This window comes from Bombina bombina, chromosome 4 (genome assembly GCF_027579735.1).
Source record: "Bombina bombina isolate aBomBom1 chromosome 4, aBomBom1.pri, whole genome shotgun sequence".
Lineage (NCBI taxonomy): Eukaryota > Metazoa > Chordata > Amphibia > Anura > Bombinatoridae > Bombina > Bombina bombina.
Genome location: NC_069502.1, coordinates 54,612,903 through 54,638,026, shown reverse-complemented (window position 1 = coordinate 54,638,026; position 25,124 = coordinate 54,612,903). Strand labels below are relative to the sequence as shown.

Sequence of the window (25,124 nt, the reverse complement as noted above, 5' to 3'; positions counted from 1 at the left end):
AGAGGGGGGTCCACCATGGCTTCAAAACATATTGAACAAGGAGTTTCCTCTATGTCAGACATGTTTAACAGACTAGTAATGAGACAAGCAAGCTTGGAAAACACTTTAATAAAGGTGAAACAGCAATTAAACAAAAACGTTACTGTGACTTTAAGAGAAAAAACTAGCACTTAAACTGCAAAACAGTGTAAAAATACAGTAAAGTCTTTGAAATTTTTACAGTGTGTGTAAGGGACTAAAGCAACATTGCACCCACTTGCAAATGAATGATTAACCCCTTAGGCCCCAAACCGGATTGAAAAACGTTAAAAAACGTTAAAAGTCAATTGAGCACCTTGCCACAGCTCTGCTGAGGCTCCTACCTGCCCTCAAATATGATTTTGTGCAGAAATAACCCCTTTGAAATGGTCCTCAGATGCCAGAGGAAACCTCTACGGAAGCTGGATGTCTCAGTCTGAATTAAAACTGCAGTTAGAGTGCTAAAATAGGCCCCTCCCACCATGTACTGGATGTTAGAAGGGCCTTAAGAAAATACTCCTAGGAGTATCTGACTAGCCATGTGGAAACTAGGCCCCAAATAAAGACTTATCTCCCTCAGAGAAAAAACGTCCTATTTATGAAATCATGTAAACGTTTTGTCACTAAGTAATATGAGTATTAACATGAGTATTACCCTGTTTTGTAAGCATGATCCCAGTCGCTGTTAAATCACTGCATCAGGCTTACCTCAAATACACAAGGCTCTGTCAGCATTTTCTAGAACTTATTCATCTCTCTAGAAATAAAAATACTGAATATACCTCAAAGCAGGTAATCTGCAGACCGTTCCCCCAACTGAAGTTTTCCCATATTCTTCAGTTATGTGTGAGAACAGCAATGGACCTTAGTTACAAACCGCTAAGATCATCAAACCTCCAGGCAGAAATCTTCTTCTAATTTCTGCCTGAGAGTAAAACAGTACAACGCCGGTACCGTTTAAAAATAACAAACTTTTGATTGAAGGTAAAACTACACTAAGTCACCACATATCTCTTGATACTTCCTTTCTTGTTGAGAGTTGCAAGAGAATGACTATGAGTGGAAGTTAGGGGAGGAGCTATATAGACAGCTCTGCTGTGGGTGTCCTCTTGCAACTTCCTGTTTGGAAGGAGAATATCCCACAAGTAATGGATGAACCCGTGGACTGGATACACCTTACAAGAGAAATATTATTAACCCCTAATCTGCTGGCCCTAACATCGCCACCACCTACCTACATTTATTAACCCCTAATCTGCCGCCCCCAACGTTGCCACTACTATATTAAAGTTATTAACCTCTAAACCTAAGTCTAACTCTAAACCTAACACCCCCTAACTTAAATATAATTTAAATACATCTAAATAAATATTACTATCATTAATTAAATTATTCTTATTTAAATACTAAATACTTACCTATAAAATAAACCCTAAGATAGCTACAATATAACTAATAGTTATATTGTAGCTAGCTTAGGATTTGTTTTTATTTTACAAGCAAGTTTGTTTTTATTTTTACTAGGTAGAATAGTTATTAAAAATGTATTAACTATTTAATAACTACCTAGTAAAAATAAAGACAAATTTACCTGTAAAATAAAACCTAACCTAAGTTACACTAACACCAAACACTACACTATAATTAAATAAATTAACTAAATTAAATACAATTACCAAAATTAAATTAAATTAGCTAAAGTACAAACAAACCCCACTAAATTACAGAAAATAATAAACAACTTACAAAAATTTAAACTAATTACACCTAATCTAATAGCCCTATTAAAATAAAAAAGCCCCCCAAAATAAAAAAAACCCCTAGCCTAAACTAAACTACCAATAGCCCTTAAAAGGGCCTTTTGCGGGGCATTGCCCCAAAGTAATCAGCTCTTTTACCTGTAAAAAAAATACAAGTAACCCTCCCAACAGTAAAACCCACCACCCACACAACCAACCCCCCAAATAAAATACTATCTAAAAAAACCTAAGCTCCCCATTGCCCTGAATAGGGCATTTGGATGGGCATTGCCCTTAAAAGGGCAGTTAGCTCTTTTGCCACCCAAACCCTAATCTAAAAAATAAAACCCACCCAATACACCCTTAAAAAAACCTAACACTAACCGCCTGAATAGGGATGGGCAAATGTGTTTATATACGAATTCGAATGTTAGAACGAATGTTATTGTAGAAATTCGATTTACATAATAGGATGTTAAGAACGAATATTCTTACAAATTCGATTTTTGAATGTTATTTACAGTTTTTGAATGTCACATTCGAATTCGAATGTCACATTCAAATTCGAATGTTACATTCGAATATCACATTCAAATTCAAATATTACATTTATAAAACACAATTGTAGACTAGAAACACTATTTCGAATGTCACATTTGAATCAAATATCACATTTGAATCGAATGTCACATTCGAATTCGAATATTACATTTATAAAACACAGTATTAGACTAGAAATACTATTTCGAATTTGAATGTTACATTCAAATCGAATATCACATTCGAATCGAATATCACATTTAAAACACAGTATTAGACTAGAAATACTATTTCAAATTCGAATGTGACATTCGAATTCGAATGTAGCATTCGAGTTCGAATATTACATTTATTAAACACAGTTGTAGACTAGAAATACTATTTCAAATTTGAATTTGAATATTACATTTCGAAATTGAATGAATACATAGTTAAACATTCTATTATTCGAACGAATATTTTCAAATTTTATTGAAAAATTAGAAAACGAAAACTTGAAAATTGAATGCTAGAATGTTATATAAACATTCGAAATTCGATTCAAACGAATGTATCAAAATTCGTTTTAAATTTCGAATTTTTAGAAGCATTCGCCCATCCCTACTCCTGAAGATCGACTTACCGGGAGACGTCTTCTTCCAAGCTGGGCGAAGTAGTCCTCCAGACGGGCAGAAGTCTTCATCCAAGCCGGGAAGAAGTGGTTCTCCAGAAGGGCAGAAGTTTTCATCCAGACGGCATTTTCTATCTTCATCCATCCGGCGGGGAGCGGGTCCATCTTCAAGACATCCAACGCGGAGCATCGTCTTCATCCGACGACTAAAACAGAATGAAGGTACCTTTAAGTGACGTCATCCAAGATGGCGTCCCTTAGATTCCGATTGACTGATAGAATTCTATCAGCCAATCAGAATTAAGGTAGAAAAAATCCTATTGGCTGATGCAATCAGCCAATAGGATTGGAGTTCAATCCTATTGGCTGATCCAATCAGCCAATAGGATTGAGCTCACATTCTATTGGCTGTTCCATTCAGCCAATAGAATGCAAACTCAATCCTATTGGCTCATTGGATCAGCCAATAGGATTGAACTTCAATCCTATTGGCTGATTGCATCAGCCAATAGGATTTTTTATACCTTAATTCTGATTGGCTGATAGAATTCTATCAGCCAATCGGAATCTAAGGGACGCCATCTTGGATGACATCACTTAAAGGTACGTTCATTCTGTTTTAGTCGTCAGATGAAGAGGATGATCCACGTCGGATGTCTTGAAGATGGACCCACTCCGCGCCAGATGGATGAAGATAGAAGATGCCGTCTGGATGAAGACTTCTGCCCGTCTGGAGGACCACTTCTGCCCGGCTTGGATGAAGACTTCTGCCCGTCTGGAGGACCCTGTCTTTCTATCCCTGTCAATCTTTATCTCCCTCCGCTTTTTCTTCTCCCATGTCTAGCTGTCTCTCTTCTTCTGTCTTTCTCCCTCTCCTTCTGTCTTTCTCCCTGTCCCTTTGTCTATTTCTCCCTCTCTCTCTTCCTCCCTCTGTCTCTCCCTCTCCTTCTGTCTCTTTCTCTCCCTCTCCTTCTGTCTCTTTCTCTCCCTCTCCTGCTGTCTATTTCTTTACTTCTCCTTCTGTCTCTTTCTCTCCCTCTCCTTCTGTCTCTTTCTCTCCCTCTCCTTCTGTCTCTCCCTCTCCCTCTGTCTCTTTCTTTCCCTCTCCTTCTGTCTCTTTCTCTCCCTCTCCTTCTGTCTCTTTCTCTCCCTCTGTATCTTTCTTTCCCTCTGTCTCTTTCTCTCCCTCTCCCTCTTTCTCTCCCTCTGTTTTTTTCTCCCCCATATATAGTGTTTTGGTATAGACAGAGAGAAGAGAAACATTTACTGTCACTCTGGCTGACTGCCTCTCTTTTTTCTCTTTATATCTGTCTTCTAATCTATCTCTGTCTGTCTCTTTCTCTTCTTTCTCGCTCTCCTTGTCTTCCTCTGTCTGGCTGTATCTCTTTGTCTGGCTGTTTTCTTCTCACCATGTCTGTCTCTTTCTCTCTCTCCCTGTCTCCCTCTCTCTTGGGGTCTTTCTGTCTCTCCCTTTCACTCTCTCTTGCTGTACCTTTGGAGAAAGATAGAGACAGACATAGAGAAAGACAGCCAGAGAAAAAGAGACAAACAAGGATAGTCTGTCTGTCCCCCACATTGTGGGTGTCAGTGGTGGGGCTTAATGTTCCAGTGTCGCCTAACACCTTGCAAAGTCTAGAGGAGACTCTGGGCATCCTACTGGAGTGATGTAGCCTATGCTCTTATGGCTTAGGGTAGTGCAGTATAAGAATTCCCTGCTATGTGTGTGGTTAGTTGTTTGGAAGTTGTTTACTTCATATAAAGTGTGGGGGGGGGAGAGATGTAAGAGGGTATAGAGATAACAGGGGGGGTGAACATGGTAGAAGAGGGTGAGAGCATAAATGGAAAGGGGAGGAATGGACATAAGGGGAGAGGGAAAGGGGGGAGAAAATGGACGTGGAGAGAGAAGGGGATGGGGAGGTATGGAGGAAGGAGCAAGGAGAAGGGGGAGAGAGACTGGAGGGGAAAAATGGAAAGAGTGTGAGTGTGCATATGAATCCATAAATGAGTGTATATCTGTGAGTGTATGAATCTGAATGTGTGAATCTATGAGTTTATATACCTAAATCTGTGTGTATCTGTGTGAGTGTGTATCTATGAATGTATGAATCTGTGACTGTATGTGTCAGTAAGTGTATGAATCTGTGAGTGTATGGGCGCCATGTACTAAGGCGTCAAATTTTTCGCACAGACCGTATCGAAATAACCCGCCGGCATTCGCACCATGCGGATGGCACTTCGTTACATGAATGTACTAAAAACCAAGCCGTAAAATTTTGCGTCTATTGTGTGTCGAAGACAATCGGATTATTGATAACTTTGAAGCTTCATTCGGCGCGAAAGAGCAAAGTTAAGAAGCAGTCTGCGACCTGATTGGTTTAGTTCTTTAGAAAATTGAGGTGTAACCCAAGGCGCCTACCCTAAGGAGGCTAGGTGAATAGAACTGAAAAATAGAATTTAAACTTCAGTGTTGTCTAAAAAATGTGTTTTAATACATAAATTTAAAATCTTTAGAATGAATGTTTTGCAGATAAAAACAAGTAAACATACAATGCTTCATGGATCCATGATAAATAACAGATAGAATAAAATAGAAATAGAATAAAACAGTAAAATATAAAAGCAATACAATAATACTTGAGCAATGCTATACAATACAATAGTAGCGATGAAGAAATAATTGCGGACAATCTTGGTACAAATTCTCTAATGGAATTTCAAGATAAATAAATTATGAGGAGAAAAAAGTGAAAAATATGTGAAAAAACTCCTCAAGATAAAATCCAAAAAATATATTCCAAAATAAGTGTAGTCCAAAAAATATACAATCCAAAAAGATGTTTAATGAAAGTGTATGATAATAAAGGTGAAAGTCTAAAATGAAAGTCTAAAAAATATCCTAATTGGTCCAGTGGCAAAAATTCCCAAATCACAGTGAAAAAAAGTCATAGCCCATAAACACACCAATAGCAAGGCAGGATTGGGCAAACCCACTTTTCAGAACCAATCGAAGGCGCCAACCCGAGGCCGTGACGTCATGACCAATCAGGTCGGTCCGATCACGGACCTATTTTTAGCAGTCTAAAGAAATCCAAAATGGTAAGGAATGAAGAAAACTATATACACCCCCACTTCCATTGAAATATATTACCTAATTCGAGTACACGATCTATACAAATTGATCGTAAAAATTACCTAGACCGGAAGTGACGTCACGTAACTCACGGAGGTACTAGGAAGGGGCTAATAATAATAAAAAAAAAACCTTTAACCACAAAGGTTAAGCTTAGGAAGTAATCTACTATTGCAAGAGAACTACACATAACTATATTAAGAAATACCTAGCCCAAAAAAAAGAAATTTAATTCGGCAAACCGGAAGTAAACATCAAATTACTTCCGGTCAAATAACCTATATAAGGCTACCACCTGTAAACTAAAACCAGTCTTGAGAAAGGCCTAGCACGGGCCGAAACGCGTTGACCAGCACTGGTAAGCCTTATTTCATTATTTGCTGAACATTTAGGACAATCTACACTATATTTTTTTCTTCTCTCTCCACAGGTTATTGTTTTTTGTTTTTTATTCTCATTTTTTTGCACTTATTTCAATTTGATTTGAAGATATTTTGATTGAAGATAAGGATTTTTAAGAATATTGGAGCACTCACATTTTATTTTTAGACACCATTTTCTATTGAGACATTTTCTACACTTAAGTTTGTATTATTTGTATTGATTTTGGAACAGTTTGGATACTACAAAAAAATTTTTTTTTTTTTTTTTTTACTTTTTTTCACTGTGATTTGGGAATTTTTGCCACTGGACCAATTAGGATATTTTTTAGACTTTCATTTTAGACTTTCACCTTTATTATCATACACTTTCATTAAACATCTTTTTGGATTGTATATTTTTTGGACTACACTTATTTTGGAATATATTTTTTGGATTTTATCTTGAGGAGTTTTTTCACATATTTTTCACTTTTTTCTCCTCATAATTTATTTATCTTGAAATTCCATTAGAGAATTTGTACCAAGATTGTCCGCAATTATTTCTTCATCGCTGCTATTGTATACTATTGTATTGTATAGCATTGCTCAAGTATTATTGTATTGCTTTTATATTTTACTGTTTTATTCTATTTCTATTTTATTCTATCTGTTATTTATCATGGATCCATGAAGCATTGTATGTTTACTTGTTTTTATCTGCAAAACATTCATTCTAAAGATTTTAAATTTATGTATTAAAACACATTTTTTAGACAACACTGAAGTTTAAATTCTATTTTTCAGTTCTATTCACCTAGCCTCCTTAGGGTAGGCGCCTTGGGTTACACCTCAATTTTCTTCTCTTACATTGGGTACCAGCTAGGAATACCCCTCCCCGGGCACATAGGTTGTTATTAGGCGCTGAGGTCAATTTTTTCTAACTTGGTTTAGTTCTTTACCCACGTGACGTGACGTGGTTTGACTGCAACATGGGTGCAATCGATGGCTCCAAGTACATTGGGCATTCTGGCCATTCTATAAAAATTAGACTTCACAGATTGCCACTCTTCTGGAGTCGCTGGAAGGCACACGTACCTTGGAAAGATGACCATCAAAGCATCAATAACTTTGGTTAGGTGCCTCGAAAAAGCAGACTGGCTGATGCCAATTATAACGCTAGACACAGCTTGGAATGAACCGGTGGTAAAAAAAGTGTAAGGCTGCCAACAGTTTTAATAGTCCGGGTATGGCTTGTGAACGCGCTGTCATTGGTTCAAGGTATTCTGCTATTTCATTGTAAAGTTGCATAATAGCTTCTCTGTCCAAACGGAATCTCTGGATAATCTCTTGATCAGAAATGCTTTCCAAACCCATACGTGGAAGGAAAACTCTAGTGACTCTAATTCTTCTACCTCTCCTTCTTTGCAAGTTGTCAACCGGTGCCTGTATAGCCCTTCTTCCTCGTAATTGAATTAATCGGAAAAGAAACGTGTAAAAGTGACTCCATCATCATTCACTGATCCAAAAACCAATAATGCTACAATAGTAGTCTAGTCCTTTCACTTAAGTACTTCTACCTGGCGTCAGGTTGATACCCCCTATAGTTTTCTATTGTATTCGCTACCTAAATGGTCGCGAAGCAAATCACGCAAAGTTACAGTGAAAGTTGGAGCAGGCGGATTAGTTGTAACATTCATAATTTCCGATTACAGCGAATTTACGTGCGATCGAACATGTAGTAAGTGGAAAAAGGCTTCGGAACGATGAGTTGAGTAAAATTACGATCGCTGATGAAAATAGTGGTTTTTCGAGCAGATCGCAGATTGGTACATACGAGAAGCAGATCGTGAGCGAATTTTGATGCGGAAATACAGACGGACGGTCACTTCGAAGCTTAGTACATGGCGCCCTATGTGTCAGTAAGTGTGTGAATCTGTGAGTGTATGTGTTAGTAAGTGTGTGAATCTGTGAGCGTATGTGTCAGTAAGTGTGTGAATCTGTGAGTGTATGTGTCAGTAAGTGTGTGAATCTGTGAGTATATGTGTCAGTAAGTGTGTGAATCTGTGAGTCTGTGTTTGAATCTGTGTGTATCTGAATGTCTTTGTATCTGTGACTATCTAAGTAAATCTGTAAATGTGTTAATTTCTGCGTAAGTATATGTGAGAAACACTACCCATTTACACACACACACCAAAACTATAATAATCACATTATGACATTAGACAAACAAAAACAGTGATAGAAAACACATTATGACATTGAGCACACAGAAACCGTCACAAACATGTACACTGACATTACACACACAGTAACACTAAACAGTAACACTAACAAAAACACTTGCTGACACTGCACACAAACACTGAAATTACACACACAGTAACACTAAACAGTAACACGAACAAAACACTTGCTGACACTGCACACACAAACACTAACATTACACACACAGTAACACTAAACAGTAACACTAACAAAACACTTGATGACACTGCACACACAAACACTAACATTACACACACAGTAACACTAACAAAACACTTGATGACACTGCACACACTAACACTGACATTACACACACATTAGCACTAAACAGTAATACTAACAAAACACTTGCTGACACTGCACACACAAACACTAACATTACACACACAGTAACACTAAACAGTAACACTAACAAAACATTTGATGACACTGCACACACAAACACTAACATTACACACACAGTAACACTAACAAAACACTTGATGACACTGCACACACAAACACTGACATTACACACACAATAGCACTAAACAGTAACACTAACAAAACACTTGCTGACACTGCACACACAAACACTGACATTGTGAACAAACACACAGGTACACAAACATTCACTGACATTAACTGAAGATAAACAGTCTCATACACATTGACGCTGCACACAAACAGAATTACATTGTTCTGCTATAAGGAGGCATTACTCAAACCTAGTGGAATTATTGTGATGTAGTGGGGACATTGCTCAGAGTTATGGGGGTCTCTTTCTGTTTTCTCACTGTCTCTGTTTGTGTGTCTGTCTGTCCATCCCTCAACTTTCTGTATCTCTCTGTCTCTCTGTCTCTCTCTCTCTCTCTCTCTCTCTCTCTCTCTGTGTCTTTGTCTCTCGCTTTCTCTGTCTTTGTTTCCACTCTATGGGGCCAATTTATCATGATGCGAGCGGACATGATCCGATATTGCGGATCATGTCCGCTGCACATCGATAAATGCATACGCTCTCGGCATTTATCATTGCACCAGCAGTTCACTAGAATACCGCCCCCTGCAGATTCGTGGCCAATCGGCCACTAGCAGGGAGTGTCAATCAACCCAATCGTATTGGATCGGGTTGATCTCCAGCGATGTCTGTCCGCCGCCTCAGAGCAGACAGACAGGTTATGGAGCAGCGGTCTTTAGACCGCTTCTTCATAACTTGTGTTTCTGGCAAGTCTAAAGGGGCATACAGAGCTTGATAAATAGGCCCCTATGTCTGTCTTTCACATAACCTCTCTTTCTACGCCCCCTTGTAAGGGGTGTGACCAGGGAGGGGCGCTGTGATTTTTTTTTTTTGCACAGGGCGCCTAAGGCCTAAGGCCGCCCTGGGTGCAGTTATGCTAACATCCTGATCCTCTGCTTGAGCCAGTACACTGCATGCAGGACATGATGATGAATGTTCAGGCAGGAGACAGTCCGGGAACCAAGATAAGATAGAAACATAGAAACATAGAATTTGACGGTAGATAAGAACCAAAAAGGCCCATCAAGTCTACACATATTACATGTTACTTTTTCCTTAGGATAGCCTTATGCATGTCCTATCAAGTCTACCCATATTACATGTTACTTTTTCCTTAGGATAGCCTTATGCATGTCCTATCAAGTCTACCCATATTACATGTTACTTTTTCCTTAGGATAGCCTTATGCATGTCCTATCAAGTCTACACATATTACATGTTACTTTTTCCTTAGGATAGCCTTATGCATGTCCTATCAAATCTACCCATATTACATGTTACTTTTTCCTTAGGATAGCCTTATGCATGTCCTGTCAAGTCTACCCATATTACATGTTACTTTTTCCTTAGGATAGCCTTATGCATGTCCTATCAAGTCTACCCATATTACATGTTACTTATTACTTAGGATAGCCTTATGCATGTCCTATCAAGTCTACACATATTACATGTTACTTTTTCCTTAGGATAGCCTTATGCATGTCCCATCAAGTCTACCCATATTACATGTTACTTTTTCCTTAGGATAGCCTTATGCATGTCCCATCAAGTCTACCCATATTACATGTTACTTTTTCCTTAGGATAGCCTTATGCATGTCCTATCAAGTCTATACATATTACATGTTACTTATTACTTAGGCTAGCCTTATGCATGTCCTATCAAGTCTACACATATTACATGTTACTTTTTCCTTAGGATAGCCTTATGCATGTCCCATCAAGTCTACCCATATTACATGTTACTTTTTCCTTAGGATAGCCTTATGCATGTCCCATCAAGTCTACCCATATTACATGTTACTTTTTCCTTAGGATAGCCTTATGCATGTCCTATCAAGTCTATACATATTACATGTTACTGTTTCCTTAGGATAGCCTTATGCATGTCCCATCAAGTCTACCCATATTACATGTTACTTTTTCCTTAGGATAGCCTTATGCATGTCCTATCAAGTCTATACATATTACATGTTACTGTTTCCTTAGGATAGCCTTATACATGTCCCATCAAGTCTATACATATTACATGTTACTGTTTCCTTAGGATAGCCTTATGCATGTCCCATCAAGTCTATACATATTACATGTTACTGTTTCCTTAGGATAGCCTTATACATGTCCCATCAAGTCTATACATATTACATGTTACTGTTTCCTTAGGATAGCCTTATGCATGTCCCATCAAGTCTACCCATATTACATGTTACTTTTTCCTTAGGATAGCCTTATGCATGTCCCATCAAGTCTACCCATATTACATGTTACTGTTTTCTTAGGATAGCTTTATGCATGTCCTATGAAGTCTACCCATATTACATGTTACTTTTTCCTTAGGATAGCCTTATGCATGTCCCATCAAGTCTACCCATATTACATGTTACTGTTTCCTTAGGATAGCCTTATGCATGTTCCATCAAGTCTACACATATTACATGTTACTTTTTCCTTATTATAGCCTTATGCATGTCCTATCAAGTCTACCCATATTACATGTTACTTTTTCCTTAGGATAGCCTTATGCATGTCCTATCAAGTCTACACATATTACATGTTACTTTTTCCTTAGGATAGCCTTATGCATGTCCTATCAAGTCTACCCATATTACATGTTACTTTTTCCTTAGGATAGCCTTATGCATGTCCTATCAAGTCTACCCATATTACATGTTACTTTTTCCTTAGGATAGCCTTATGCATGTCCTATCAAGTCTACCCATATTACATGTTACTTATTACTTAGGCTAGCCTTATGCATGTCCTATCAAGTCTACACATATTACATGTTACTTTTTCCTTAGGATAGCCTTATGCATGTCCCATCAAGTCTACCCATATTACATGTTACTTTTTCCTTAGGATAGCCTTATGCATGTCCTATCAAGTCTATACATATTACATGTTACTTATTACTTAGGCTAGCCTTATGCATGTCCTATCAAGTCTACCCATATTACATGTTACTTTTTCCTTAGGATAGCCTTATGCATGTCCTATCAAGTCTACACATATTATATGTTACTTTTTCCTTAGGATAGCCTTATGCATGTCCTATCAAGTCTACCCATATTACATGTTACTTTTTCCTTAGGATAGCCTTATGCATGTCCTATCAAGTCTACCCATATTACATGTTACTTTTTCCTTAGGATAGCCTTATGCATGTCCTATCAAGTCTACCCATATTACATGTTACTTATTACTTAGGCTAGCCTTATGCATGTCCTATCAAGTCTACACATATTACATGTTACTTTTTCCTTAGGATAGCCTTATGCATGTCCCATCAAGTCTACCCATATTACATGTTACTTTTTCCTTAGGATAGCCTTATGCATGTCCCATCAAGTCTACCCATATTACATGTTACTTTTTCCTTAGGATAGCCTTATGCATGTCCTATCAAGTCTATACATATTACATGTTACTTATTACTTAGGCTAGCCTTATGCATGTCCTATCAAGTCTACACATATTACATGTTACTTTTTCCTTAGGATAGCCTTATGCATGTCCCATCAAGTCTACCCATATTACATGTTACTTTTTCCTTAGGATAGCCTTATGCATGTCCCATCAAGTCTACCCATATTACATGTTACTTTTTCCTTAGGATAGCCTTATGCATGTCCTATCAAGTCTATACATATTACATGTTACTGTTTCCTTAGGATAGCCTTATGCATGTCCCATCAAGTCTACCCATATTACATGTTACTTTTTCCTTAGGATAGCCTTATGCATGTCCTATCAAGTCTATACATATTACATGTTACTGTTTCCTTAGGATAGCCTTATACATGTCCCATCAAGTCTATACATATTACATGTTACTGTTTCCTTAGGATAGCCTTATGCATGTCCCATCAAGTCTATACATATTACATGTTACTGTTTCCTTAGGATAGCCTTATACATGTCCCATCAAGTCTATACATATTACATGTTACTGTTTCCTTAGGATAGCCTTATGCATGTCCCATCAAGTCTACCCATATTACATGTTACTTTTTCCTTAGGATAGCCTTATGCATGTCCCATCAAGTCTACCCATATTACATGTTACTGTTTTCTTAGGATAGCTTTATGCATGTCCTATGAAGTCTACCCATATTACTTGTTACTTTTTCCTTAGGATAGCCTTATGCATGTCCCATCAAGTCTACCCATATTACATGTTACTTTTTCCTTAGGATAGCCTTATGCATGTCCTATCAAGTCTATACATATTACATGTTACTGTTTCCTTAGGATAGCCTTATGCATGTCCCATCAAGTCTACCCATATTACATGTTACTTTTTCCTTAGGATAGCCTTATGCATGTCCTATCAAGTCTATACATATTACATGTTACTGTTTCCTTAGGATAGCCTTATACATGTCCCATCAAGTCTATACATATTACATGTTACTGTTTCCTTAGGATAGCCTTATGCATGTCCCATCAAGTCTATACATATTACATGTTACTGTTTCCTTAGGATAGCCTTATACATGTCCCATCAAGTCTATACATATTACATGTTACTGTTTCCTTAGGATAGCCTTATGCATGTCCCATCAAGTCTACCCATATTACATGTTACTTTTTCCTTAGGATAGCCTTATGCATGTCCCATCAAGTCTACCCATATTACATGTTACTGTTTTCTTAGGATAGCTTTATGCATGTCCTATGAAGTCTACCCATATTACTTGTTACTTTTTCCTTAGGATAGCCTTATGCATGTCCCATCAAGTCTACCCATATTACATGTTACTGTTTCCTTAGGATAGCCTTATGCATGTTCCATCAAGTCTACACATATTACATGTTACTTTTTCCTTATTATAGCCTTATGCATGTCCTATCAAGTCTACACATATTACATGTTACTTTTTCCTTAGGACAGCCTTATGTATGTCCCATCAAGTCTACCCATATTACATGTTACTTTTTCCTTAGGATAGCTTTATGCATGTCCCATCAAGTCTACCCATATTACATGTTACTGTTTCCTTAGGATAGCCTTATGCATGTTCCATCAAGTCTACACATATTACATGTTACTTTTTCCTTATTATAGCCTTATGCATGTCCTATCAAGTCTACACATATTACATGTTACTTTTTCCTTAGGACAGCCTTATGTATGTCCCATCAAGTCTACACATATTACATGTTACTTTTTCCTTAGGACAGCCTTATGTATGTCCCATCAAGTCTACCCATATTACATGTTACTGTTTCCTTAGGATAGCCTTATGCATGTCCCATCAAGTCTATACATATTACATGTTACTGTTTCCTTAGGATAGCCTTATGCATGTCCCATCAAGTCTACACATATTACATGTTACTGTTTCCTTAGGATAGCCTTATGCATGTCCCATCAAGTCTACACATATTACATGTTACTGTTTCCTTATTATAGCCTTATGCATGTCCTATCAAGTCTACCCATATTACATGTTACTGTTTTCTTAGGATAGCCTTATGCATGTCCTATCAAGTCTACACATATTACATGTTACTGTTTTCTTAGGATAGCCTTATGCATGTCCCAGGCATAGAAGACAGACAGGGGTAGCTTTCACTTATGTCTGTTTATTTTTATCTTTGATGTGTATTGTTCTACAGGGCAAGAGGTCTCAACCCTTCTCCCTGCAGCTCACAGCCTTTTTATTAAACATTTTGCTCCTAGATGTGATGGATTGATGGGCTGCTAGTAACTTTATACTGAATAAAATGTGCTTTCCAGTCCCTTCTCCGACTCTCTCTTTACTCTCTTCTCTGTCCCCCTCTTTACTTTCTCCTTTCTCTTCTCTCTATCTGTCTACCCTTTCTCTCAATCTTTCTCTTTACTATGTTTCTTTTCTCCTTTCTCACTTCTCATCCTCTAATCTTACCACTGTCTATCATGCTCTTATCTCTATCTCCCCTCTATCCTTCCATTATCTCTCTGCTCCTCTCTCACCTTCTCTTTTGCTCTCACTTCTTTTCTTCCCCATCACTCCCCCTCTTCTATCCACTCTTTTACCTTTTGCTGCCCCTTCTCTATCTCCCTTGTACTGTGTGTGTGTGTGTGTGTGGGCTATTAATGTAATGTGTGCCAGATTCTTCACCACATTTATAAAGTGTTTCTTCTGCTTCTGTCTGTGTGTGTACTGTCTGTGTGTGTGTGTGTGTGTACTGTGTGTGTGTGTGTTTATACTGTGTGTTTGTGTTTACTGTGTGTATGCTGTCTGTCTGTGTGGGCTGTGTGTCTGTGTGGGCTGTGTGTGTGCATGTGTATTGGATGTGTGCGTGTGTGTGTGTACTGTCTGTGTGTGTGTGTGTGTTTGTACTGTGTGTTTGTGTTTACTGTGTGTATGCTGTCTGTCTGTGTGGGCTGTGTGTCTGTGTGGGCTGTCTGTGTGGGCTGTGTGTGTGCATGTGTATTGGATGTGTGCGTGTGTGTGTGTACTGTGTGTGTGTGTGTGTGTGTGTGTTTGTACTGTGTGTTTGTGTTTACTGTGTGTATGCTGTCTGTCTGTGTGGGCTGTGTGTCTGTGTGGGCTGTCTGTGTGGGCTGTGTGTGTGCATGTGTATTGGATGTGTGCGTGTGTGTGTACTGTGTGTGTGTGTGTGTGTGTTTGTACTGTGTGTTTGTGTTTACTGTGTGTATGCTGTCTGTCTGTGTGGGCTGTGTGTGTATGGGGGCTGTCTGTGTGGGCTGTGTGTGTGCATGTGTATTGGATGTGTGCGGGGGCTGTTTGGTACAGTGCATTGCCACATTATTTTTTGCTCTGGGTTGTCATTCTGCCTAAGGACCTGCACTTGCTAGGACCGGCCCTGGTGTCTCTGTAATGTTCTTGTTATCAAAAGAAAACACATCAAAATAAGGCCCAGTTCAACTCAACTGTCCCTAATTGTCAGCACAATTCTTCATTATATACATAAACAGTTGTTCCAATAGTACAAATGATTTATTGCAATATATATAATGTTATAGTGCTCCACATTAGTGGATTTGTATGTTTTGTTTTTATAAAATGTTGTGTATTACCTTAAATTATTTTTTTTCATTTTAAAAACTGTGGGGGTGGGGTTGGGGGCGGAGATGGGGCGGGTTGGAGGTGGGGAGAAAGGGGCCCCCATTTTGTCATCCTGCCTTGGGCCCCGTAATGGCTAGGGCCGGTCCTGAGTATTACATACATTAGAGCGTTAAATGTGATGATTAATCTATGTCCATGTACAGTATGTGAAAATACTTCATTATTATCTGATAACCTTCACAAATTATTCTATTTTAGAGGACCTTGGTAACTTTATTAAGGATAGCACAAATAACCTTCATATGCAATATGACTACTCATCACTGATGCATTATCCAAGGTAAATCGGAAAACAATTTAGTAATTTATTCTTGCCCTCCCCTCCCTATTTTCATATCTCATATTCCCCTATATTAATTACATAAGGGTTACAATTACAATATTTAGAAAGTTTGCCCTGCTAATTACAAGCCTAGGGACTTTCACTTAAAGAGACATTAACAAATTGTAAGCTGCATAACAATGTACCTTCATATCTGAAAATAATTGTGCAATAAAAATGTAGCTTTATTTTGTTTAATGAGCATTTTATTTTATGGTTTTTTTTTTTCACTGATTCCCCTGTCCCCCAGAACAAAGAAACTCTTGTTAACCAATCACAAACTATAATGCAGATATAGCATGAACTATGTTTTGCACACGTGCAGTTAAGGGAAGTGACTGTGGTAGGCTGCCGTCTTCTTTTTCCTTAAAGGGACAGTCTACTCCAAAATTGTTATTGTTTAAAAAGATAGATAATCTCTTTATTACCCATTTGTGCATAACCAACACAATTGTATTAATATATTTTTACCTCTGTGATTACCTTGTATTGAAGCCTCTGCAGACTGCCCCTTATCTCAGGTTGTTTATGACTTGCATTTTAGCAATGCAGTTTAGCAATATGTGGTCTCATTTGTAACTACACATGAGTAAGCACAGAGTTATCTGTATGGTACACATTAACTAGCTCTTGGCCAGATTACAAGTTTTGCGTTATGAACGGCTCGGTAATAACTTGCAAGTTATTTCCACCGCTCACCTTTAATAGCGCTGCTATTACAGGTTTTCCAAAAACCTGCGTTAGCGGCAATATGGTTGCGTCGAGCTCCATACCGCACACAAATACCAGAGCTGCTTTGAGCTGGTTTTACGTGCTTGTGCACGATTTCCCCATAGTCATCAATGGGGAGAGCTGGCTAAAAAGATGCCTAACACCTGCAATAAAGGAGCGTAAAGCTCCATAACGCAGCCCCATTGATTCCTATGGGGAAACTAAATTAATGTTTAAAGGGACACTGAACCCCATTTTCTTTTATGATTCAGATAGAGCATGCACATTTAAGCAACTTTTCTAATTTACTCCTATTATCATTTTTTCTTCGTTCCCTTGCTTTCTTTATTTGAAAAAGAAGGCATCTAAACTATTTTTTTGGTTCAGGACCATGGAAAGCACTTGTTTATTGGTAGGTGAATTTATCCACCAATCAGCAAGAACAACACAGTGTGTTCACCAAAAATCGGCCGGCATCTAATCTTACATTCTTGCATTTCAAATAAAAATACCAAGAGAATGAAGACAATTTGATAATAGGAGTAAATTAGAAAGTTGCTTAAAATTGCATGCTCTATCTGAATCAAGAAAGAAAAAAAATGGGTTCAGTGTCCCTTTAAACCTAACACCCTAACATAATCCCTGAGTCTAAACATCCCTAATCTGCTGCCCCTGACATCGCCGACACCTACATTACACTTATTAACCCCTAATCTGCCGCCCCTAACATTGCTGCCACCTACATTACAATTATTAACCCCTAATCTGCTGCCCCTGACATCGCCGACACCTACATTACACTTATTAACCCCTAATCTGCTGCCCCTAACATTGCTGCCACCTACATTACAGTTATTAACTCCTAATCTGCTGCCCCTGATATCGCCGCCACCTACCTACACTTATTAACCCCTAATCTGCCGCCCCCAATGTCGCAGCCGCCACTATACTAAAGTTATTAACCCCTAAACCTCTGGCCTGCCACATCACTAACACTAAATAAATATATTAACCCCTAAACCTAACCCTAAGTCTAACCCTAACACCCCTAACTTTAAAATAATTAAAATACATCTAAATAAAACTTACTATTATTACCTATTTAATTCCTATCTAAAACTAAATACTTACCTGTAAAATAAACCCTAACCTAGCTACAATATAATTAACTAATAGTTACATTGTAGCTATCTTAGGTTTTATTTATATTTCACAGCTAAGTTTGTATTTATTTTTACTAGGTAGACTAGTTAGTAAATAGTTATTAACTATTTACTAACTATCTAGTTAAATAAATACAAAGTTACCTGTAAAATAAAACCTAACCTGCCTCACACTAACACCTAACATTACACTAAAATTAAATAAATTACATTAATTGAATACAATTAACTAAATTAAAAAAAAAAATAAACACTAAATTACACAAAATAAAAAAGAAATTATCAAATATTTAAACTAATTACACCTAATTAGGGCTAATTAGGGCTTTTTAGGGCTATTGGCAGTTTAGTTTAGGCTAGGTTTTTTTTTTTTATTTTGACAGGGCTATAGATTAGGTGTAATTAGTTTAAAAATTTGATAATTTATTTTTTACTTTGTGCAATTTAGTGTTTATTTTTTTGTAATTTAGTTAATTGTATTTAATTAATGTAATTTATTTAATTTTACTGTAATGTTAGGTGTTAGTGTAATTTAGGTTAGGTTTTATTTTACAGGTAACTATGTATTTATTTTAACTAGATAGTTAGTAAATAGTTAATAACTATTTACTAACTACCTAGTTACAATAAATACAAACTTAGCTATGAAATAAAAATAAAACCTAAGATAGCTACAATATAACTATTAGTTATATTGTAGCTAGCTTAGGGTTTATTTTACAGGTAAGTATTTAGTTTTAAATAGGAATTATTTAGGTAATAATAGTAAGTTTTATTTAGATTTATTTTAATTTATATTAAAGTTAGGGGTGCTAGGGTTAGACTTACGGTTAGGGTTAGGGTTAGGGGTTAATAACTTTAATATAGTGGCGGCGGTGACGTTGGGGGCAGCAGATTAGGGGTTAATAATATTTAACTAGTGTTTGCGATGCATGAGTGTGGCGGTTTAAAGGTTAATATGTTTATTATAGTGGTGGAGATGTCTAGAGCCGTAGATTAGGGGTTAATATTTTTATTATAGTGTTTGCGATGCTGGAGCGCCACGGTTTGAGGGTTAATAGGTAGTTTATGGGTGTTAGTGTACTTTGTAACACTTTAGTTGTGAGTTTTCTGCTACAGCTTTGTAGTGCAAAACCCATAACTACTGACTTAAGATGGCGGTACGAATCTTGTCAGTATAGGCTGTACTGCTCACTTTTTGGCCGGACAGGCAAAACTTGTAATACCAGCGCTATGGAAGTCCCATTGAAAAATTACTTTTTGAAAGGTGCAGTAATTACGTTGCGTTACGGCCAAAAAAGTGTGCGGTACAGCTATACCTACAAGACTCGTAATACCAGCGGTAGTGAAAAAGCAGCGTTATGAGCCATAACGCAAAACTCTTAATCTGGCCGTTTGTTTTTCTGTGAAAAACTTATAAAATGGACTGAGATAAAGGATACCTGCAGGGACTTAAAAACAATAGTTTTAGAGGTTATAAAGTATTTTAAAATAAAAATGTTGGTTGTGCAAAGCTGGGGAATGGGTAGAAAAAGGCGTTGTCTATCTTTTTAAACAATTACAATTTTGGTGTAGACTGTCCCTTTAAGGTGCTTTAGCACTGATTCAGTTTAGTTACTTAGTAATAATTTATTTAACAGGTATTTAAATAAATAGACAATATTCCTTTTTTTATTTTTTTATTTTTATTTATATCCAACAATGCATACAAGCATACATATTCCACAGTACTATGCCACACAGGGCAAACAGGCATTATGAGAGTTATACTGATACAGAGTCTTCAACTTTCAATTACAGGGTCATTAATTACATTTTGCAGAGTATTTGCATACAATGTTGGGGGTTTTATGTTTAACATAACAAACTAAACCACAATATCCTAAACTAGGCTAACATAAAACAAAAAAAAAACAATACCTCCTTCCACTAAAACTATGGAAACATAAGTCACCCTATGAAACAAGCGAGTCAATATCCTCATACTTGGAATCTCAGAGTCATAGTGAATGATAATATAGTGTGTATTCTAATCAATATGAAATATGAAATATGAAATACACTGGGGTCAGTATCATGGGACCTAAAGCAGACTAATACTCAAAGTATCCAAACAACCAAATAAGTGTCTACAAGTCTTATACCTAAATGTTGTGGTAAGGTATTAACTGATGATCCGTTCTCATAAGATAGGATCTATCATACACTGGTTAGTTATGAGTGAGGGCTGAGAGTAACAGGCCTGGTGTATCGGGGGGAGAAGATGAGGGTTATGGGTTGAGTCGGGCAAGTATTTAATAGGACGTCAGCCTAAGAAATAGATATCCATTTAAGACAATAGCCTAATCTGTTTAAAAACCCCAGTGAGAGACATAACCAATTTACATACATTATAGCCAGTTAGGAGGCAAAGAATAATACCACAAAATAACAGGATTATACGTTTTTCAAAAGCTGATACTGTATAGATAGAAAAGTAGTTTGCAGACTTAGATAATTATATAAATAGGTACAGGGTGGGGTGGTAGCGACTGAACTCATACTCTATATCATCAGTGCTATAATGGCCACTATAAATAAAATGAGTATACAAGAGCAGCAAACATGCGACCAGAGTTCTGCAGCCATGAGAGGTATTTCGCGAGGTGAGCTATGCCACTGTACATTTCAGGTAGCTAAAAGGGTCACCAATGTTTCCGTATATTAGACAATAATCAAACACATTTATGAGGCTGTAAACCATAAGACCCACACATTTCTTCAAAGTTTAAAGGCATTACAGTTATTACTCAAAGAATGCTACAGCCTTTTACACCAGGGGAGAGTAATTCCATGACGCTGCATTATGGTGAGTGCAAAATCAGGTTACATACTAACTTAACCATGGGCTGATACTAAGGCAAGATTGAGGTAGTAGTACCCATTAAGAAGTGTCACTGCCGAGAGCTGACAAGCATGGAACTGATATATGACGTCAGCCTATGAAAAAGCTATCCTTTCAAGCAATAGCCTAATCTATTTAGAGACCCCAGTGTAGGGCACAACCAATATACGTTTAATATAGTTAATTAGGATGCAAAAAAAATTAATAATAATAGTAATACAGCAAAAAAATAATAAAAGTAAACACAGAATACAACAGAATTATAAATTAAACATAGAACACATGGACAGCACGCATCATATTCATGTGTAACAAGTCAGGATACTCTGCTGACTAGTACATGGATATATAGAAAAACACAGTTACCATGTCGGGCTACTGGGTAAAATACATTAGATTACAGACAAGGTGATAGGTATACGTGTTCCAAAATGCCCATGAACCTGAGGAGAGCAGCAAACTCCACTCTGCTGCCAACAAGGCACCTCAGCCAATGCCCCTCCTGAGTCGCGGTGCAAATACAGTTCCCGATAACGAGAATAGTTCCCTTAAGCCATGGATGTGTTGTGGCCTGTGCTCCCTCAGTAGGTTAAGTTCTCTATCTGCCACAAACAGTCCTGTATCAAAAATAAGCAACCGATGGGGCGCCAGCAACCACATTCCACCAAGTGAGATGTTGCTACGCTGTTGGTGTAGATCGTGAAAGATTATGTGATCCAGGATCTGATGGGAGGAGAAGCGAGTGTCAGAAACCTGCTGCAACTTGGAGGTATCTTGGTTTATTGCGGTAATTTCCGGTGACTCTGTGTCCGAGTTTGTGGGCACATTTGCAGGCAGGCTCTGGGTTTCATTCAGGCTCAGTACCTCATTAGAAATTGTTGCCATCGCGGTGACAGCGGAGGCTCTAATAAACACATGTCCCAGTGTTGCACCTTCCAGCGTGTCCTTGGCAGGATATGTAGGAGAGACTGTAGGCAAATCCTGAGTCACAACGGAGCGCAGACCTGCCCCCGCCATCACGGTAACTTCGGAAATTACTGATGCCTCAGTCGCCCACTCAGTATGGTAGCTAAGGGCATCTAGTGTATAGGAATCCGCCATCTGATTAGTCAGGCCTGACCCAGTCTTTACATAGCAAGGGTCCTGTTCCTCTGCTTTTTCACTGCAACGCTGGGAAAAACTTTCCTGCGTAATGTCCCAATCTTTATCTGATAAAACAGCTTCTGGTCTGCGCCATCTTGTCAGAGTGTCCTCAGGTCCCGGTGCCCGGATCTCATCTATCAACTGCTGCGTAGCCTCGTCCAGTCTAGTAAATTTTGGCAATAACAATTCTGTCAAGGAAAGCATAATTTCCGCACATTGGTAATCCCCTGAGAATGAGCCAGGAATCTTGTGTTCTCGGGCTGTTTCCGCACAAGACAGCAGGCTGCACATGGCTCCGTTTCCCCTCTTATATTCTACTTTCTCTGACTTCTCGGGGGCCAGATGATAACAATTCTGATCCCATAAGGTTCCCAAACAACTTGCTTGCTAAGGGAGATTAGGATGGCTGAAGAAATGGCCACTTTCAAACCAAACGTTTGAGACAATCTGCAGAGCTTCACAGTCTTGTGGCCATCTTGGGTCGCCGCCCACCCGGAAGTTGACAATATTCCTTTTTAATCTTTATTTAATTGCTAAGTATAATCATTTATTTATATATACACAATTAAATTGACACCTACACTCCTTTGTATGCTCACCACTATTGCAAAGAATACCTTTCCTAGCATGATTGTCAATGCAAAACGGATAAAAATAAGTGCAGAGAATGGGCAACATTACGTTTTGCGGTATGGTGCGGTACGACTATACCGCTGAAAAATTGAAAACATTGCATGTGGAATGTCAGGTCTCCTGTATTACAAGTATGCGGTTGTGTGGTCAGGCTATTACGCTAGTATTATAGTCTATACCGCCCTGATCCATACCACGATCTGAGACCAATAGTTATGAATTTTGAGAAACATAAATGCCCTACAAAAGACCCTTTTAAGGGCTATTGGTAGTTTATTGTTAGGTTAGGGGGTGCTTTAATTTTGGGGGGACTTTTTTGTTTTTATAGGGCTATTGGATTAGGTGTAATTTTTATTATTTTGGATAATTGAATTTATTATTTTTTGTAATCTTAGATTGTTTTTATTGTTTTAGAATGTTAGTGTTTATTTTTTGTAATGATAGTTTATTTTATTTTTATTCGTAGTGTTAGGATTTTATAATATTGTAATGTTAGGATTTTTTATATTTTGTTTCTTCTATTTATTTAAAATAGTAATGTTAGTTTAATTTATAGTTTAAACTTATTTTTTTTTATTTCACAGGTAAGTTTTTATTTATTTAAAGATAGTTATATTGTAAGTTTAATTTAAAATATGTATATGTAAGTACAGTGGAGGGCTTGGAGTATGAGCGCAGTGAACTTCTTGCATTTAGAAGAAAATTGTTATATTAAAGGGAAAAAAAATGTCCGTCAGGAGGGTGCTTTGTCAGGCATATTTATACATCTTAGCCTGAATGTGGGGGGTGGGGGGTTGTGGGTGCCATGGGAGTAGCCTGCACAGGGTGCCTGAACACCTAAGGCCGGCCCTGTTTGTATGCATTTGTTATATGACCCTGGGGAGGTCTCCCTAAGGGTGTTGGGGGAACCAGACGTGGACTCCTTGCCCAGTGTGCTTAGAGGATGTGGCTTCACCTACTTGACAATGCCCACTGAAGGCCAAAACAGTCATCTGGGGGTTTTCATGTTCCATGTTCAGAGGAGAATTGCCTGCTATTTTGGTGCTGAACTGACCTTACTCTACAGGATCAGATTGAAATAATTCAGGAAAGTTTTCCATTGTGAAAAGCAGAACTTGGCTAAAAGAGGCTGCTCCTTGGTTGAAACAACAAGCTACTGAACTGTTGTTCATTCCTACTAGAGTGCTTCTCTCTATATGCATTTGCATTTTGACCCTGAGGCGCTCTCCCTAAGGGTGATGGGGGAAACTAGACGTGGACTCCTTGCCCGGTGTGGTTAAAGGAATGTGGCTGCACCTCACTGACAAGGCCCACAGAAGACCATCTGGGGATGTAATGTTCCTTCTTCAGAGTAGAATTGCCTGCTATTTCGTGCTGGACTGACCTTAAATGGTGGGATCAGACTGATGTACTTCAAGAAATTTTACCTCTGTGTAAAGCACAACTGGGCTAAAAAAATGCTGCTCCTAGGTGGTAACTAACCATACAAACAACCCAAAAACACCGGTCCAGGTTCAGTTCATGTGCCGCAATGGTAAAAGTCTGTCTAGGGGGAGTTACCACCAACACTGCATTCCGAGTGAGAGCACCATTGTGCACCAAGCAGCAAACAAGAAAGAATACTGCAGCACTCATGGGGTATTTGAAAAGTTAAATTCCAATTGTATTGTTCCACATCTTAAAAATGAATCACAGCATTCAGGAGGAAGAAAGACAGGGTCTCCTTATGTGTTTCATGCATGATTGGCACTTAATCATAGGATGTCTCAGATATCTACCATAGCCCTTTTTGAAGGGACTGCAACCAATCAGCAACAAGCTATGCCGATCCGGAAAACGGAACACTCAAAAAAGACCCAATATCATACAAAATATTAAACATGATAAAACGTTGACCAAACAGCATGAATTATGTTTTCAAAACAGTCAATGTTAACTGGAATAATATATAAACCACATAATCCCATTCATTAGATTATAAAGAGTTTAAATGAGAGATAGCTGACAGAAAGATACAACTATGTTTGCTATGA

General features: G+C 38.0%; 1 protein-coding gene across 1 annotated transcript in view; it reads left to right on the top strand.

Moving 5' to 3' along the window:
* The window catches only part of LOC128656857 (embryonic protein UVS.2-like), a 184,280-nt gene that overhangs the window by 46,698 nt on the left and 112,458 nt on the right, over positions 1 to 25,124 (top strand). Inside the window, exon 5 of the mRNA XM_053711023.1 lies at positions 16,434 to 16,515. Within this exon, the coding sequence (XP_053566998.1) occupies positions 16,434 to 16,515 (82 nt within the window). The remainder of the gene's footprint in view (positions 1 to 16,433; positions 16,516 to 25,124) is intronic.